General features: G+C 47.4%; 1 protein-coding gene across 1 annotated transcript in view; it reads right to left on the bottom strand.

The window, feature by feature from the left end:
* NUDT3 (nudix hydrolase 3) overlaps window positions 1–17,454 on the bottom strand; it is an 80,511-nt gene extending 63,057 nt beyond the window's left edge. Inside the window, exon 1 of the mRNA XM_066359611.1 lies at window positions 17,026–17,454. Coding sequence (XP_066215708.1) covers window positions 17,026–17,124 — 99 coding nt within the window. The 5' untranslated portion in view covers window positions 17,125–17,454. The remainder of the gene's footprint in view (window positions 1–17,025) is intronic.
* Window positions 17,455–18,986: the final 1,532 nt, after the last annotated feature.

Raw genomic sequence — 18,986 nt, 5'->3', positions numbered from 1 at the left:
CCCAGGACCCAAATTTAGAAGTCTAGAACTGCAATGCCGCCCCACCACCCCGGCTCCGAGCGGACCATCTGCCGCCCAGCCTGTCCTCCTTCGGAACACCTCCCATTTCCTCCTTCACTCCTTCCCCGGTGGCCACGGCTCTCAGCCTCAGAACAGAACAGCCACCTCCCAACCACTGCTTCGGACGGAAAGCCCGTAGTCACGTGTACCCTGCGTTCCACTTCCCAACAAGCCCCTTCACAGCAACCCCCTGAAGGACGGCCACGGTCCCCCAGTGTGGGATCAAACCCAAACGTCTCAGCCTCTGAAATCAAAGCTTTATACCCTCAGCTCCCCCCTCCTCCCCCACCACAGCACGAACCCCAGGCGAGGATCACGTGCTCAGTCTCCGACACGCAACAATTCATTCCCACCTCCATCCTGCGGGGGCTTCTTCTCCCAACACGCCCTTCCCTCCTTCCCAGCTAGCTCACTCCCACCGTTTCCCAAAGCCCAAGATGGAGGACTTCAGCACCTGCCCTCCAACATGAAGCACTCCAAAGCACAGCCTCTCTGTGTTTTGTCAATTGGTCCTTGTAGCTGAAGTCCTGCCTCAATTTTTCTATGTGACTCCAAACAAGAAACTTGGTAGCCACTTGTTCAACTGTCCTAAAACAGCTAAGGGAAATTTAACTCAGCGTTCTAGGAAAGCACTGTTCCTGGAGAGCCGTGAACATGTCCCCAGTGTCACAGATCATCACGACACCAAGAACAGTCTCTGTATCAAGTAAGGACGCCATAAACTGTTGTTAACCAAGACAGAACTCGGAGGCAACAAGACATGGGTTTTTTTTGTTTGTTTTTTTTACAGAGACAGAGAGAGAGTCAGAGAGAGGGATAGATGGGGACAGACAGACGGGAACGGAGAGAGATGAGAAGCATCAATCATCAGTTTTCATTGTGACACCTTAGTTGTTCATTGATTGCTTTCTCATATGTGCCTTTACCGCGGGCCTTCAGCAGACTGAGTAACCCCTTGCTCAAGCCAGCAACCTTGGGTCCAAGCCGGTGAGCTTTTGCTCAAACCAGATGAGCCCGCGCTCAAGCTGGTGACCTCGGGGACTCAAACCTGGGTCCTCAGCATCCCAGTCCGACACTCTATGCACTGCGCCACCGCCTGGTCAGGCAAGACATGTATTTTAAGAAGCATCCTACAGTTTTCATAAACTTGCATTTTTAAAATTCATCTTCTGATGATCCTTGGCACCCATAATGTTTAAAATACTAAAAATTCACACATTCTCAAATATTCTTTAGGGCAATTCTAAAAAGAGAAACTATAAGTGTCAAGGATAGAGAGCAGGTTTGAAGATGCTAAGAATTGCATAAAAAGATCGATCAATCAGAGTTCAAAGCGGTGTTACATTTGTTCTAATTTGGATTATTTTTTTGGCCATCGAAAATCAATGTTAGAAACTTAGCATGAAGAAATTTTTACTACACACACACACACACACACACACACACACACACACAGAAGGAAAAATGTTAAAGCCTGCTCCACAAACAAAATAAAAAAGCTCTCCCACAAAATAAATAAATCTCAACACAGACACTCCTTCGGGGCAGAGGGTTAACGAGGAGGCGACCTGTGAAACTAGCCCACGTGTACATGAAACAGGGTTCTTGGGCTGCAAGCAACAGACACCAAGTCTGGTTCTTTGTAGCCAAAAGAAACATGCCGGAAGGGATATGAAAGGCACAGAAGACTGAGCAGAGGGTCTGGAAGGCCAGGCTTTGAAGATGAGCCCACACCACAGCACTCCAGGGCGGGCAGCAAAACCCACAGCCGGGTCCACAGCATGAACGCCTGGTCGGGAGAGAGCCTCTGCCCTCCCCTCGCCCTCCACCCAGCCAGCCAGGGGACCCTGAGTCCCACATCCACACCAGGGAAGGGAGCTACCACACTGGCCGTTCGGCTTCTGGGTGGATGGGCCCTTCCTCCTCTCCAAGAGGGGCTTTCTCCAAAATGGTGAGAAGACAGCACTGAGGAGGAGACGGCCAGAGACCCTAGAAATAAACAGCTAACTCTCTCCCCACAGACACACCCACTTCCAAAGTCATTCCCACAACGACTCTCTAGAAACATTATTCCACGCTGTCTAAACTTCTGCCAGAAAAATTCAACACACCCAAATGCAGATACAAATCCTTACACAGAGCCACCTGAACCTTCCCCGAGACTCCGTGTGGGTGCTGATGCCTCAGCCGCCCGGGCTCTTCTGCCCTGTCTGGGTGCCACACGCCCTGCCCCCCAGTCTGAGTGCCACTCGCCTTCCCCAGGGTCTCTTCATCAGTCCTCTGCTGAGCACTGCCCCGTCACATACCTTACCAGACCCGAGTTCCTCTCCCCTCTTCTTGCTCCTCCACCACTGTATTTCTAGTTATAAAAAAAAGTTTTAGCCCGGGCCAGGTTGTTCAGCTGGTTAAAGCATTGTCCCAATATGCCAAGGTTGCAGGTTCGATCACCAGTTGGGACACATATACCGTCTTTCCCCAAGTATAAGACGCACCCCTTTTCAAAAACTTTGGAGTCTAAAAACTGGGTGCGTCTTATACAGTGGTTATAGATTTTTTTACTTGTATTTCTCACTTTTTCATGCTTGTTTTTGTGCTCATTGTTGAAGACAGTGATTCGTCACCAGACAAAGGTGACGACAAGATAATGGATGGGAGTTTTGACAGTGATGAGTTGTATGAATTTTATGATGAATAAAACTTGAGTTCAATAACTTTATGTAATACATTTTTTCCCCAAATTTTGGGCCCCAAAATTAAGGTGCATCTTATGCATGGGGAAATATGGTAAGCATTAGCCAAGAATGCATGGGTGAGTGGAGCAACAAATCACTGTTTCTCTCTCTCTCCCTTCTCTCTCTCAATAAATAATAATAAAAGAATAAAAATTAAAGTTTAAAAAGTTTTATTATAAAAGCAGTCTACAGGGATTATTTTAATAAAATACAAGTTGTTAAATCAGTTTTCTTCTATGCATTTAAAATAATTTTTAGATATGCAATAAAGTAGTAATTTTTAATAGTAAGTACTACTATCATGAAATAAAAAGTAAATTAAAAATTCTGAAGGATTTTCCTGCTCCTGGTGGTAGCTCCAAGGTTTAAAACCAAGAGGGTTCTGCCTGCCCTGTGGTGCAGCAGATAAAGCGACCTGGAATGACAAAGTCACCTGTTCAAAACTCCAGGCCTGCCTGGTCAAGGCTCATATGAGAAGCAACTAAGAGTTGATGCTTCCGGCTCCTCCTTCCCCCTCCCCACCTGCCTCTCTCTCAGCCTCTCTCTCAAATTAATCAATAAAATCTAGAAAAACTGATAGGGCTCTCTGTCTTGTCTTTGAATTCTTAAGACTGGAGAAGTGCCTTTACCCACCTCCCAGATGCTGGTGTGGGCTGGGCCCCCTTAGCTTCTCTTCTCCCACAAAGACCGGGGGCAGACACGGGGGGCGGGCAGGAGACGGACAGGGCTTTCTTTCTCCAGAGAAAGGCTTCTTTTCCCCCCTTTTCTGCCGGCCTTGGCCACCTGCCTGACCGATGACGGGTGTCCCATCCAGGATGGTGATCTGAGGGAGGGGGAGGGAAGATGGTGGACCACTGACAGGGCCATGCTCCGCTGAACAGGGCCCAGCGTCAGCAATACTGCCTGGTACCTCTCCTAGCACTGAACCCAGAGAATCACTCAACGACTCTATTTTAAGACCTTCCACGTGAATGCCGTGCTGCACGCTGACTGCTGGCTCAAGTCGTCTTCCTCCACTTGCAGACTGAGAGCAGCGTGCAGGCAGGGCTGTGGCCGCCCATCCACTGAACGGGACGCTGTGCGCTCTGCGCAAGAAGCTCCACGTGAACGAACTGAGAAATGCAGACAGTGGCTCAGGGGCTCCCGTAACCTTCTCCACACGGCAGCCCCACCGCGAGGAAGCTGGGAACTGCCGGTCTCTTCGCTTAAAAGTCACATCACTGACATTTAATGTTGACATGTGCCAGGCAATGAACTGTGTTTTACACATTAAGTGATTTCACTTAATCCTCCAACAACACAGTGAGATAGGACGGTGCTGTTACTGTCTCCATTTTACAAGTAACGAGGGGAAAAGACAGAAAGCAGTTTGCTCCAGATCAGCAGGCTGGGGAGCGGAACAGCCACTCGGGTCTGCCTGACACCGGGGACAACGCTCTCGAGCACTCAACACACATCAACTCAGGGGCCGGCCTGCAGAGCCGGGCAGGGAGGCTCATGCATGCGAAGCCAGTCAGACAGACACTCATGATTGCAAAGCAGAGAGAGAGGGCTACTTTCATCAGCAGGAAGCAGCGCTCTCCCATCTCCCCAGAAACGTGGAGCTCTTTTCCTCCCCCACCTTCCCACTTCCGCAAGTGTGCAAGAAATACCCGACCTCCCTCTTAGCTCTGCCTTAAAAAGGCGCAACGCCTCAGCCGCCACATAAATGGCAGCTGACACAGAGCCCTGGTATCTCCGCGGGGAGGGTAAGGGCTGGGCCAGCAGAGGCGGCGGCGTGGGCAGTGCCAAGGGCGGCCGCCCCTCGGCACTGGCCAGTCATTCACAGGAATGCAGGCCTGGTGCGGCCAGATCTTCAGATTTTTTTCAAGAGAATCAATCCAAAAGACCAGGTCTTATCAAAACTTTTCAATATCCAAATGCTGGGAACAAATTTTTAAAAACTGCTTAATCATCTTGCAGCTCAAACAGCCATAAGCCATCCGTTTGTGGTCTTCACAACACTTCAGGACAGACAGACTTCCAAAAGCTCCACGCCCAGGCTCTAACTTCCCATGGCCTACCTGGCCCAAAATGTCTTCGTCGGCTACTCGAGGCCACCATGCGGTGTGACCACATGCTCCAAAGACTGCCCCTGACTCTCCAGCTCATCAATCGTTACAGATTCGTCCAGAATCCCCTACACATTCCTCTCCAACAGTTTTTTTTTTAATTATTTATACATTTTACCAAGGGGAGGGGGGGAGAGAGAGAAAAGAAAGGAGGAGCAGAAAGCATCAACTCCCACATATGCCTTGACCAGACAAGCCCACGGTTTTGAACCAGCAACCTCAGCGTTCCAGGTCGATGCTTTATCCATTGCGCCACCACAGGGTAGGCCTCAATTCTTTAATTATTTCACAGTCTAAACTTCATCTTGGCCCTGGCCGGGTAGCTCAGTTGGTTTTAGAACATCTTCATCCCAGTATGTCAAGGTTATGGGTTCAATCCCTGGTCAGGGCACATACAACAATCAACCAATGAATGCATAAACAACAAATTGATGTTTATCTCTCTCTCCCTCTCTCTCTCTGCCTAACCTCCCTCCCTTCCTTTCTCTCAAAAATCAGTAAATTAAAAAAATTAAAAACTGCATCTTGGCCCTGGCCGTTGGCTCAGTGGTAGAGCGTCGGCCTGGCGTGCAGAAGTCCCGGGTTCGATTCCCGACCAGAGCATACAGGAGAAGCGCCCATCTGCTTCTCCACCCCTCCCCCTCTCCTTCCTCTCTGTCTGTCTCTTCCCCTCCCGCAGCCAAGGCTCCATTGGAGCAAAGATGGCCCGGGCACTGGGGATGGCTCCTTGGCCTCTGCCCCAGGCGCTAGAGTGGCTCTGGTCACAACAGAGCGACCCCCCCAGAGGGGCAGAGAATGGTCCCCTGGTGGGCAGAGCATCGCCCCCTGGTGGGCGTGCCAAGTGGATCCCAGTCAGGCACATGCGGGAGTCTGTCTAACTGTCTCTCCCCGTTTCCAGCTTCAGAAAAATAAAAATAAAATAAAAAAATTAAAAAAACAACAACTGCATCTTGCCCTGCCCGGATAGCTTGCTTGGTTGGAACGTCATCCCAAAGCACAGAGGTGGTAGGTTTGATCCCCGGTCGGGGCACATACAGAAACAGATCAATGTTGCTGTCTTTCTCTCTCTTTCCCCACCCGATTCTCTCTCTAAAAATCAATAAACTTTCTTGCCAACAGGAGTTCCACAGAGCTCAGGTTTTGTGTTCTATACAACTTTAACTCCTCTTAGTCTATAAAGAATATTCCAAATATTACAAAAATTACTTTTGTAATAAAAAAATAAATTCCTTTTAGAAAGAAAAATCACTTGTAAGTGATTGACTGAAGGATGATCCCAAGCTAGCTCCTTGTTAAATACCGTATTTTCCGCTCCATAAGATGCACCCGACAATAAGATGCACCTAGGATTTTAAGGAGGAAAATAAGAACAAAACTATTCTGAACCAAATGGTGTGTTAAAATGTTTAACAAAATATACTACAACATTTCAACAATGTAAACTCAACAGCAGTATTAACAACCATTAGCTCTGTTATTAACAAATGAGAAGAGACTTTAATATTCAAATACTCTTAGTTGTCCGGGAACCCACAGCAGCTAAAGAAAATGAACATTCGCTCCGTAAGATGCATGGGCATTTTCCCCTCCACTTTTGGGGGGAAAAAGTGTGTTTTATGGAGTGAAAAATACAGTAGGTGCTGAACCTACGAAACTACCATAGAAATACAATTGCTACTCCATTCAGAAACTCTGTGGATTGCTTTTCTAACTCATTTTACCAACAAAATCTGTACGTTTCTCAGTATTATTATGAAAGGCAGGCTACCAAAACTGCAAAGCCCCCTGGGAGGAAAGCAGCACAGCAGTTTCTAGGTGGGAGAGCCCAGGCAGGGCTCAGAGCACTGAGCAAATGACCGGATCGAAGTCTAGCAGCCAAGTCCTTCCTGCAGAGAAGCAGCAAATGGAAACATGAAATAATCAAAGGTCCCATTATTCAAAATACATTACTTCGAGCTACTCAAATAAAATAAGTATTTTATGAAAGAATGTAACTTCTCTTAGAGTGTATTTTATTAGGGTTCCAAAATATTCAAAGAAAAATAACTACTCTTTTTTTTTTTAATTATTAAGTGAGAGGCGGGGAGGCAAAGACAGACTACTGCATGCGCCCCAACCGGGGTCCGCCTGTCAAGCCTCTACCAAGAGATGCTCTGCCTGTCTGGGCTGCTGCTCCACTGTTGGGCAACCGAGCTATTTTAGTGCCTGAGGTGAGACCATGGAGCCATCCTCAGCATGCCCGGGGCCAACTCTGCTTGAACCATTCGAGCTATGGCTGCGGGAGAGGAAGACAGAGAGAGATGGGAAGGATGGGGTGGAGAAGCAGATGGTTGCTTCGTCTGTGTGCCCTGACTGGGAATCCAACCCAGGACGTGCACACCCCAGGCTGATGCTCTACTGTTGAGTCAACCGGCCAAGGCCTCTTGCTCCTGTTAATAGAAGTAGAAGCACTGTATGTCTGAGTTCACCTTCATTTCTGTTCATCTCTGCTTAGCTGCTCTTATAAAACACATCAGAAGTGTTAAAAAAAAAACTGACTCACAGAAAAGATTACCCAGGCAGTTCTTTAAAGGACTTTAATACTGTTTTATGAATAAAGAGATCAACTACCTATACATAAAGTCTACTTAAGAGATTGTTTCTTTTTTTATGTTTATAATAGTCTTGTCTTCTCTTTATAATTGTCTCTACTTGATTTAAATTAAAGTTTTTATTTTGTAATAACTTTTTACATGGAGTAGAAACTATTCTTATCTCCCTTCAGAAGTGTTCACAAAATGTACCAACGTAAGATCTTGCTTTATGACACTTGAGTTTATTTATTTTCTTTTTTTTTTACAGGGACAGAGAGTCAGAGAGAGGAATAGATAGGGACAGACAGGAACGGAGAGAGATGAGAAGCATCAATCATCAGTTTTTCGTTGCAACAACTTAGTTGTTCATAGATTGCTTTCTCATATGTGCCTTGACGGGGGGCCACAGCAGACCGAGTAACCCCTTGCTTGAGCCAGCAACCTCGGGTCCAAGTTGGTGAGCTTTTTGCTCAAACCAGATGAGCCCACGCTCAAGCTGGCGAACTCGAGATCTCGAACCTGGGTCCTCAGCATCCCAGTCCGACGCTCTATCCACTGTGCCACCACCTGGTCAGGCAACACTTGAGTTTATTAATTTCCCATTTTGAAAATGAATTGGAAAGCATCCTAAACTGTCTAAAATTTTCTAAAATAGAGTTGGATAAATCACACAAAAGGCTCTGGGCCTCGGATACATAACCAGATTTGTAGAAACAGTTCATTTTTAATTAAGTGCACTAAGAAAGCAGCAGCAGCACACAATTTAAATGATAAAATGTCAAAAAAAAGAAAAGAAAAACTCATGCAAATACTTCGGTATTCACATTTGAATATAGATGTACCGTTCTAGTAAATTTTCTCTATCTCAAAGTAAATAAGGAGGCTGCACCGTGATGATCGTTTTGGTCAGGTTTTCTCATACACTCAGAACTCGACCTGCCCCCTTCCACAGCTGGGTGCAAGGGCATCTGGGTAAAGTCAACAGCTCCCTACCAGGTTCAGGCACATACAGTACCTGGGAAAGGAAGGCGCTCTGGCTTAACAGGTCAGCTCCTGTCTGAACCACGTGCCCCGTTAAAAATCGGCACATCCGGCCTGACCTAGACAACCGCCGAGTGCTTTTCAGGGGCTTGGCGGCCAGCTGGGCAAGTAGCTCCTACACTCAGCACTCTCCTGCCACACAGAGCCCACTACCAACACACTTTCAGCCTCAGTGTAACAGATCCTACACACACACACACACACACACACACAGACGCACACACACATGCGCCGCTCTATTCCCAGCTATTCCCCACGCTAGAAGGATCCTTGGCACTTAGGTAAGCAAACTTCAGTAAAACGAGCAAAAGTGTTGAAAAACTAGATACTTAAGGGGCCCCATTCAAATACACGTTTAGGAAAACTAGGTGTACCTTTGTTCGATCAAACAAAAAATGTTCCCAATCTTTTACTTGCGATGCATGGCCCTGCTTTTCTCATTTAACTGCCTGCCTGTTACACGCGCATGCGCGCACACACAATCTCTGACAGGGGAGTCTAGGGTAAACCTAGAAACGGTGACTAGGGAAGGTGTGTGGGGAGGAGATTTACCTGTCTCTCTGTAGCCTTTCTATCTTTTGAATTTTGTTATGTATGCATACATTACCTAGTCAAAGTAGTCTTTCTGACTATAAACTACCCCAAGAGTGTAAAGAAACGTCAGGATCTTACCTTTGAGTTCTTTCAGACTTAACTCTTTAAAACATCATACCTGTATACCAAGCAGCCTTTTCTAATAACCTCTCACCACCCTTTTCGCGTCTACCCCTTCACGTTCAAAGGAAAGAGGGTGGCTTCCCGACCTGCTGCCGGGTTTCTGGCTGGCTTGATCTGAGTAAGAAGCAGGGCCAAGAGAAGGTCAGAAAAACCATTCCGGTAACAAGGCACCACAGGGTCTGCTCCCTCCCTGTGGTGGGAGGTCCATACCGCTCCCCCTGCCCTGTGGCTACACTGGCCTGCTTCCGGTTTTCCCTTCCTGCCAAGCTCACTCCCCACTCCGGGCCTCTGTGACTGCTCTTCCTCTGCCTGGCCGTTCAGGGGTTACCCAATCAAAACTTGCCACCCCCTCATCCCCAGTCCTATCACATACTGGTTTCCTTCCCAGCAGCCCTGCTGCCTGAGACCACCCAGTTCACTGATACGTTTGCTCATTTACTGTCTCCCCACATTCCTATCAAACACTCCACCAGAGTGAGAGCTTCCATTCTGCTTTGTTCACCACCGTGTCCCCAGAATGGGGCCTGAAAGTAGACACTCAGTACAAGTTTGCAGAAGGAGTATATGAGTGAATGAATGAATATAAGAATGAACATTTTGCCCTATTCAAAGGGTTGCAAAAAGCAAAGGCTTCAGGAAGGCTGGGAAAAGATATGAACATTCTTTTTTTTTTATTATTTTTTTATACAGTGAGAGGCAGGGAGGCAGAGACAGACTTTGGCATGAGCCTTGACCAGGATCCACCCAGCAAGTCCTCAAGGGGGCAATGCTCTGCCCATCTGGGGCACTGCTCTGCTGCTCAGCAACCAAGTTCTTCTTAGCACCTGGGGACGGAGGCCATGGAGCCATCCTCAGTGCCTGGGGCCAACTTGCTCCAATAGAGTCATGGCTGCAGGAGGGGAAGAGGTGGAGAAAGAGAGAGAAAGAGAGAGAGAGAAGCAAGAGAGAGAGGGGTGGAGAAGCAGTTAGGCGCTTCTCCTATGTGACCAGAGTGGGAATCAAACCCAAGATATCCACAAGCCTGGCCGATGCTCTAACACTGAGCCAACAGCCAGGGCTAAGATGTGAATATTCTTGAGAGGTTTCCATGTTACTTTAGGGCAGAAATTCTGAAACTGGACTCAAGGAATTTTTATTGAGTGTCATGAGGATTTTACTCAGCTGACTTCAGGTGCGCATATTTTATTACTAAATTTTAAGCCTGAGGACTTTATTTGCAAATTTAATACCTTATTTTTGTTTTATTCACAGATTATCTTTTCTGACTGATAGTTCCTTTGTTCTGTTTTATATATTAAACACCATAAATCACATGCTTCAACACTCAGCACCCACAAACTCTATATCATGTTTCTTTCCCTTTGACCTAAAGGACAAAATAATGATGGCAGGAAATGTCTGGTCATTTCTATCAAACTTCACCTTCAAATTAACCAGTCTAACATTAACTAAAATCCAAACAGCATCTATTGTAGGGTATGAACCACTATGAATAGTTCATGTAAACCATATTCACTACATACTCAATTATAGTTTGTTGATATACTTATTTACTTACTAAGAAAAATCCCAAGCTATCAGCAAAATGAAAATCCTTTTCCCTAAGGTACTGTACCACTGGGGCTGGGGGTCACTATGCACTATATTAACAACCCAACACGAACCCTGCGAGATGGCACAGCCTGGCATGGGCTTTCAAGTTCAACATCTGAAAGAAATCCAAAGTGTCCTATCAAATAGGATGATCCGATTAGATTCAGAAAAGACTTACAATCAAATACACATGCACTCTTGTTGTTGCTGACACTCAAGATCGTCAGACACCCTGTCGCTCAGACCCTGAAAATACAGAAAGAGCAGGGAGACTTCTCCGACACACAGTTAACAACACATTATTGGTAGACACTAGCATTTGGTATGTTCTGGCTACTTTCAGTTCCTCCACTGGACTGTAAGCCCCTTAAAAGCAGGGTCTACGTCTTCATTCATTCATCCACCGAGTCAACAAGAATGGGCATCTTGTTAAGTTCTAAACACTGATGATACAGGAGTGAACAAAACAGACAACACAAAATAAAGATTCCTACCTGTGAACTAGCTGTGTTCTAGTGGGAGGACACAGACAATAAACCAAAGGATACATAGTATGTATGGTGTTGACAGTGCTGCCAAGGGAAAAAGCGTAAGAGACACCCAGTGACAAGGACCGGGATTGTTTTACATCGGCTGATCACTAAAGAGCCGTCTGATAAGGTGAAAATCAAGCAAAGACCTGAAGTGAGAGAGCCAGCCACACAGTTCATAGGAGCAAGAAACAGCACAGAGGCCTGTGCGGCTGGAAGAGAGGGATAATCGGAGGGCGAGGGGAAAGAGAGGAAGACAGAGCCTCGGCGGGGGACCAGGTCACCCACGGCATTGGGCCGAAGGAACACACCCTGACCTCTACGTCTGAGGACTCGCTCTAGCAGCTGGGGCAGAGAAGACTATAGGAGGCTGGGCAGCGCCAGAAGACCAGTTCAGAGGAGACAGCAATAGTCCGGGAGGAAAGAGTAACAGGTTAGGCTAGACAGTGGTCGGCAAACTCATTCATCAACAGAGCCAAATATCAGCAGTACAACGAATGAAATTTCTTTCAAGAGCCAAATTTTTTAAACTTAAACTATACGGGTAGGTACATTGTTATGAACTTAATTAGGGTACTCCTAAGCTTGCCGTTGCTAAATGCTCCAGGAGCCAAAGAGCTGCATGTGGCTCGCAAGCAGTGGTTTGCCGACCAAGGGGCTAGAACGAATGGGTCAGGCACGGTGGAGGCTGAGGAGTTAAGGTTATTCAGGACTTGCTGTTAGATGAGATGTGAACATAACAAAGAAAGAAGTCCAGGGTGACTCCAAGGTTTCTAACTTGAGCAACTGGCAGCTCAGGAGAGACAGGCCGAGGACAGGAGTGAGGCCACCGGGCAGGCAGGAGGGCACGGGCACAGCGCAGAGCAGAGAGGCTGGCTGCGTTAGGGACCACCGTCTTATTTATCCGTGTATTCCCAGGGTCTCTCGGAGAGACGACTCCATCGCAGGGCTCTCAAAAAAAGTGTGAAGGAACAAATGCATTCTTGAACAGGGCCCTTCCTTTGTGTACCAGGCTATGAAAAAATACATAGACTGCTTCACACACAGTATATTAGGGGCTATTTCAAAATAAATATGAAGCGATAAAACATCCCCTGATTTTTGTGAGCAGTGTAGATTCACAACACTATTTAGTGAGAAATGAGAAGCACCCAAAAGCAAGTAAGATTAGGGAAAGCGTAGAAAAGAAGAATGGAGGCAGCAGTACAATCTCGGACCAGGATTCACATCTCAGGAAGCAGGTAGAAGGGGAGGTAACGAAAGAAATGTTTAACGGACTAACCTGTATTTTAAACAGAAACAAGAGAAAGCGCATGCGCACACACACAAAGCCTCCAGGAAAGATCGAGAGAAATGAGGAGCAAAGAAAGAATGAATAAATAAATAGGGAAAAAGAGAAAAGAAAACGTCCCGCCAGGTGACCGGGCCAGTGTACCAGGTCCACTACAAAAGGACCGCCAGTCAGCCGGGAGCTGCTAAATGTCCTTCATCCCGGTCACCGCCTCTGGGGTCGCCCTCCACGTCTTCCTCCTGCTCTCCAAAGCCTGTGGGAAGGTGTGGCCTGCAGTGGCAGCCCTCCACCTGCTCCTCTGGCATTTTCACGGACAAACACGCAGGCCACCAGTTTCTGTCCACTGAAGATCTTCCCTGTCAATCACCTTCCCATCCAGCCCAGTGAGCTCAAGGATCTGGGGAAAGGAGAAGCAGCAGCCCCATTGCCAAGAGATGCAGGGCTCCTGATGGAAGAGCTCAACAGACCCACCGCCCTTATGGACACTTTACAAAACAGGTTTAATGCACAGGGAAGTCTAGCTGGGATGATCCTGTCAGTACTCATCCCCTCACCCCTTGAGTACAAACAGACCCTTCAGGACTGATCAGTTCTAACTTTCCCAGGCACTGCGATGTCACCTGGTATCCAGTCCGTATCACTGACATTTCTAAGTGAGCATTTCACTCCACTAGACATTTCAACTGTCTAAAATGCTGTCACCCTCCCCCACGCTAGAGGGTACAGGGTACAGAGTACAGGCAAGCCCACCCCTAGTGTCTCACTTCCTGGCATCACAGAGTCTCCAAAAATGAAAAGCAGTGGGGGAACAAAAAATCTCCATGGAAGTGCTTTAGGAGGGCCAAAATGAAATAATATGACAAAGATGAAGGTCATATTACCCAATCCAGTGCAGTAAAATCTTACTCAAGAAGTAAGCTTGGGCTCTGGCCGGTTGGCTCAGTGGAAAGAGCATCAGCCCAGCCTATGGATGTCCAGGTTCCATCCCGTGTCAGGGCATACAACAGAAGTGATCATCTGCTTCTCTCCACCTCCCTCTCCCCCTTCTCTTTCTTATCCCTTCCCGCAGCCAGTGGGAGAGCATCGGCCAGGCGTATGGATGTTCTACCCTGTTTCCCTGAAAATAAGATCTAGCGTGTCTTTAGGAGCAAAAATTAATATAAGATACTATCTTATTTTTGGGGAAACAGGGTAGATTGTTGTACATGGAAATAGAGTCACAAGAAATTCTTGATGGAATTCAGAGTTTAGCTGGTTATGCTGTTTGTGATGACATGACTACAGTATATTAATAAATGTTGATTTTTTTGTTCAACAATCAATGTGAATTCTTATTCATGGAAAAATAAAACATCTCCTGAAAATAAGACCTAGTGTGTCTTTAGAAGCAAAAATTAATATAAGACACTGTCTTATTTTCAGGGAAACACAGTAGTTTCAATTTCTGATCAGGGAACACAGGAGAAGCGCCCATCTGCTTCTCCACCCCTCTCCCTCTCACCTCTCTCTCTCTCTCTCTCTGCCCATCCTGCAGCCATGGCTTGATTGGAGCAAGTTGGCCCCAGGGGCTGAGGATGGCTCTACAGCTTTAGGCACTAAGAATAGCTCAGTTGCTGAGCAACAGAGAAAAGCCCCAGATGGGCAGAACATCACCCACTAGTGGGCTTGCCGTGTGAATCCTGCTTGGGGCACATGCGGGCCTCCTCTCTTCTCGTTGAAGGAATAAAAATAAAAATAAATAATAAAAAAATAGAAGGGATCTCATTTTCATCATATTTTGGGTCTGTTTGCTCTTTCATTTCTCCCACTAGCTTAAAAGCTCCCTGCCTGTCTGTCACCTTCATAACTGTATCACAGAACTGACACTCAACAAATTTGCTTGGTAAACTAGCTGAATATCTTCACACATCCTGAAATCCCAGATCAGTATTTCAGCTGGCCTATAAATGGGGCTAATAAAACAGAATGTGAGAAGGTTTGATTCATGGTCTATTATCTGCTAATATTTCCCATCTCTTTCTCTTTACATTGTACATGTTTTCTGATACTGGTTAACTACATTTATAAACCAGGGTCCTATGCATACTTATATTACTGCTGTATTAATGCTATCAATAGTCTATAAATTATTCTATCTCGATTAAAGCCACTAGTGCCTATTATTAAAAAATAAAAACTGGGCTGAATGTCCTATTGATTTGGAATTTTACATTCCCACAGTTTCTAGCACTTCTATTGAGAACATAAAAGTTCTCCTGGAACTAACAAATTCTTCCCATCCAACTCAATTATATAATCAGCGGTTGAGCAGCAACCTAGAGATTATTTCTGGTCCAAAAGCTCTCCCAATTAAGTGATCCCATCAAAAACTACTCAATTTTTTGGGCAGGGAAGGAAATCTATCTTTAAATCCCACATTAAAGAGTGCTGCATCTAGAAGAGGCTCTTAATACACACTTGATTAAACTGAACAAGTCTAAAATGGGTCCATTTCATTAATTTTCTTGTCCTTCCTAGGCATTCGCTGTAACATCCACTGAATCTGTAATTAAAGATTTGCATAAGTCTTCTGCTCGTTAACCAATGTTCAAAAAGAAATTCAATAGGGGAAAAAAGAAATTCAGTAGAGAAAACTCCAATGCCACTTAATGTCAGTAAGTAACAAAACTTTAACTAAAAATGGAAAATCAAATTCTCGTTGGTTTGCTTATGATCTACAAAGGGTTTCCAATTAATCCAAAACGCTTACGTGTTCTCAATTTCTAGCATGGTTTTTTTAAACACATATACTCTGACATCAGTCACATAACTAAATTATACACCCTTCTCCTTATAATTGGAGTGCTCACAGATTTCACCATAGTACTGTAGTGAGACATGTTATTATGCTAATTAGTTTTCCAAGCAGTTAACAGCCTGTGATCCCATATGATTTCCCATAATACATGATTGTGAAGAGAACAAAGCCCGTGGAGCAATAAACACCACTAATAATTTTACTTCACTCAAGTATGTATTCCAAAACAGTTCATCATTTAAAGCACGGCCCAGTTTAGTATTCCTATTATAATGCATCTGTTTCGGAGGATCTTTACAACATATGCTAGGACACAAATTATACATTTCCAAATCCACTTCCTTCTGTTTTGCTCCAAGGAAACACAAACACACACACACACACACACAATCCTTCAAAAAAACAATTAGTGTGTTATTAATTTTTTTTTCAGGCAATAATTTAAATTCTCACGTCCTCCTAAATCTCTCTGGACAGACACTCCTGCCAATCCACCCATCCATCTCTTTCATCACGGCTTCTTTTCATAACTAACGGGTCAAGTTCCTTTCCCCTCATTTCAACACGATGCACTGTATCCAGCCCAGTCCACTGCTGAATGCCAGACTGTAACATATTGAATTTCACTGTCCTTCATTGCTTCCAGTTTAACTGCCATTTTACCCCCATGCACATGAGAGAAATGCGTTCCCACAGGCATCTTACGAATTTCCAAAGGGCTATTCTTTGTGGATTAACGAAAACATGTTCCTTCTCCGAATTCCCTTGATCACCACAGAAACGGCTTTGAGAGGCTGAGATTCTTTTTTTTTTTTTTTTAACTACCCAATGAAAAAAGAAACTGATTCGAATCATTTCTATTTTGTTAGCAAATTTAATCCCGAGGGCCTTTAATATAGAGACAGTTGTAGAGGAACGTCAGGGCACAGAACTTAAAAAGACCGCTTTTGGCCTTCCCAATTAAAATAAAAAAATTTCAAACCCTCCAAGGTGATCTTATCAAATAAATATCCCTTCTTCCCAATTTACACCCAAAGGGCTACCCAGCGCACTGTACAATAAACAAACAACTTGGCTCTGACTTCTGCACAGCGCCCTCAGCCTTACCAAGAACCCCACCCCGACCCAGACTCCGGCGCCTAATCCCTCCGCACACCCCAACCTGCCAAGGAAGCGGATGAAGTGGACGGACCGCTTCTCCGCCACAAAGGGGCGGCCTGCGCCTCGTGCGCCGCGGCCTCCGCACACATGTGCCGGGCTGACAAGTGCGGAACTGCCCTTCCCGGACCCCCAGCTGGAGGCCTGGACCCCACACCGCACACGCTCCCCCGCCGCGGCCTTCCCCCCGCGGCCGCTCTCCCCGCTGACAGCCAGCCGGCCCCTCCGCCCGACCCCGTGCCCAGGGGCCACGCTCGGACCCGTTTCCCCTCCACCCACCATCCTTGTTCCTTCCCCCTCCCCTCTGGCTCGGGAAGTCCCGTCGGGGTTTCCTTCGGGCCGAGCGCGGGGCTGGCCGAAGCCCGGGACCCCGTCCCCCCGACGGCCGGCGACCCCCCGGCACCCCCGGCCCGGGGCCTCACCTCCTCCTCGCTCTCGCTGCGGAAGCACAGGCACGCGGCCCGCTTCTTGTAGCCGTCGCCGTCATAGGTGCGGGTCTGGTTCGACTTGAGCTTCATCATCTCCGTGGCCGGGGTGGGGGGCGCGGCGCGGTGCGGCGCGGTGTGGGTGCGGGAGGCGAGGGCGGAGAGCCCGCTCTGGACGGCCGCGCGCTCCCGCGCCCGCGCGCGCCCCCGGCTCGGCCCAGGCGAGCAGGGAAGGGGGAGCCGCTCCTCCGCTACCCGGCTCCGCCGCTGGCCCGCCGCGGCCTCCTCATTCCCGCCGTCCCAGGCTCCGCGCTGGCGCCGCCGTCACGACCGCCGTCCCCTCTGTTGCCGCCACCCCCGACGACGACCGCGCCGCCATCTTGGGCGCGCTGCGTCAGCGGCGTAAGGCCGCGCCGTGCCGCGGGACGACCACGCGCTCGCGGCGCAGGCCGCCTTCGGGAATCGCGCTCTCCCGCTCCGCGCGGCGTAAACCAACGTCTGGAAGGAGAGCGCCGCGCGGCTGGAGGCGGTTCCTACGCCAGGAGCGTAGGGGTGGGGTGGGTGCGGCGCGCGCGCTGAGCGGAGAGAGCCCTGGCAGGAAAGACGCTATAGGAGCAGGGCCGTCCCGGGTGGGCTAAGGAGCGACCCGCGTGGAGACACTGCTCTCCAGCCGTGCGGCTCTGCGGAGGGGGTGGGGGGGCTTGCCGCAAGTCCGTGGGCGGAGATGACCCGAGGTCGGGCTGCTTGGGCCTTGACCCCTGCCGGTGCATCTGGGAGCGTTTGAGGAGCAAAGTCTGGGAGCGGAAGTGGGATGCAATTAAACGCAACGAGAGTGCAAGCCGAGATGCCTGGGATGAGGTGCTGCACAGAAACGGCGGGGAGAATTTGTTGTATGATGGGAGGGCGGGGCACGTTTCATTGACTTTTCAGAAACCCTAGAAGTCCAATGGGCTGGGGTTTGTAGTCCAGAAGGAACAAATCTTTATCCTGGGATCCTTTATGTGTGCAATAAAGCAAATGCTTCCTCTTAAGGCAGACACGAGGGCCAGGAAGGAAGATATGTGTGTGTGTGCACACAAAGTGCAAATCATAAGGCACCATCGTCTCTGGCAATAAATGAAGTATATATGTATATGACTGTCAAGCAGATTCTCCTGGGAAAGACATACAGTGAGACACAATGAAGCTGGAGTAAGATCTGTGAATGTCATCAGCAACCCAGAGCGCCGATCCCCTGAGCATGTTGAAAATCCTGTGTAGGATTTGTCTGGGAATTTGCTATTAGCCTTTTTGAATTTGCTTGTATATAGCATGGTCAGAAAAGATCAGGATTGAAACCAAACAAACCTAGTTTGGGATTTCAATGATATCACTTATTTCCCTCTGTAAAGTAGAGGTAATAAACCTCCTTGGCTCCTGGCACATAGTAAGCACTCAGTATATGGCAACTAATGTTCTTGACAGTTCATGCAGCCCTTGTCACATAAGATGTGGAATTTCAGTTCACTGTGGTCAGTATTTAGCAGAATTCCTAAAATATTGGCCACTTCGGTTGTCTTTCTAGCTTTTCCTCTGCCATTATGTCTCTTAAAGAAAGGGCAAAAAAGCCTGACCTGTGGTGGCACCGTGGATAAAGCATCCACCAGGAATGCTGAGGTCGCCGGTTCAAAACCGCAGGCTTACCAGGTCAAGGCACATATGGGAGTTGATGCTTCCTGCTCCTCCCCCCTCTCTCTCTTTCTGTTGCTCTCTCCTTCTCACCTCTCTAAAATGAATAAATAAAATTTAAAAAAGGGGGGGGGGCAAAAAAAACAACAACCCTGAAATCTCTGATTGTAGAAATACTATAACATGCACTATTGTCAAAAACATTAAAAATATAGAGTTCCTAAGAAATACTAAATTGTGGATATCTTTAAGCACCTTCTGTAGAGATCTGTGTCCTACTCTTTTTCTGG

The sequence above is a fragment of the Saccopteryx leptura genome, chromosome 1, assembly GCF_036850995.1.
Source record: "Saccopteryx leptura isolate mSacLep1 chromosome 1, mSacLep1_pri_phased_curated, whole genome shotgun sequence".
NCBI lineage: Eukaryota > Metazoa > Chordata > Mammalia > Chiroptera > Emballonuridae > Saccopteryx > Saccopteryx leptura.
The sequence above is the reverse complement of the archived record's forward strand: the minus strand, read 5'-3'. Positions and strand labels throughout refer to the sequence as shown.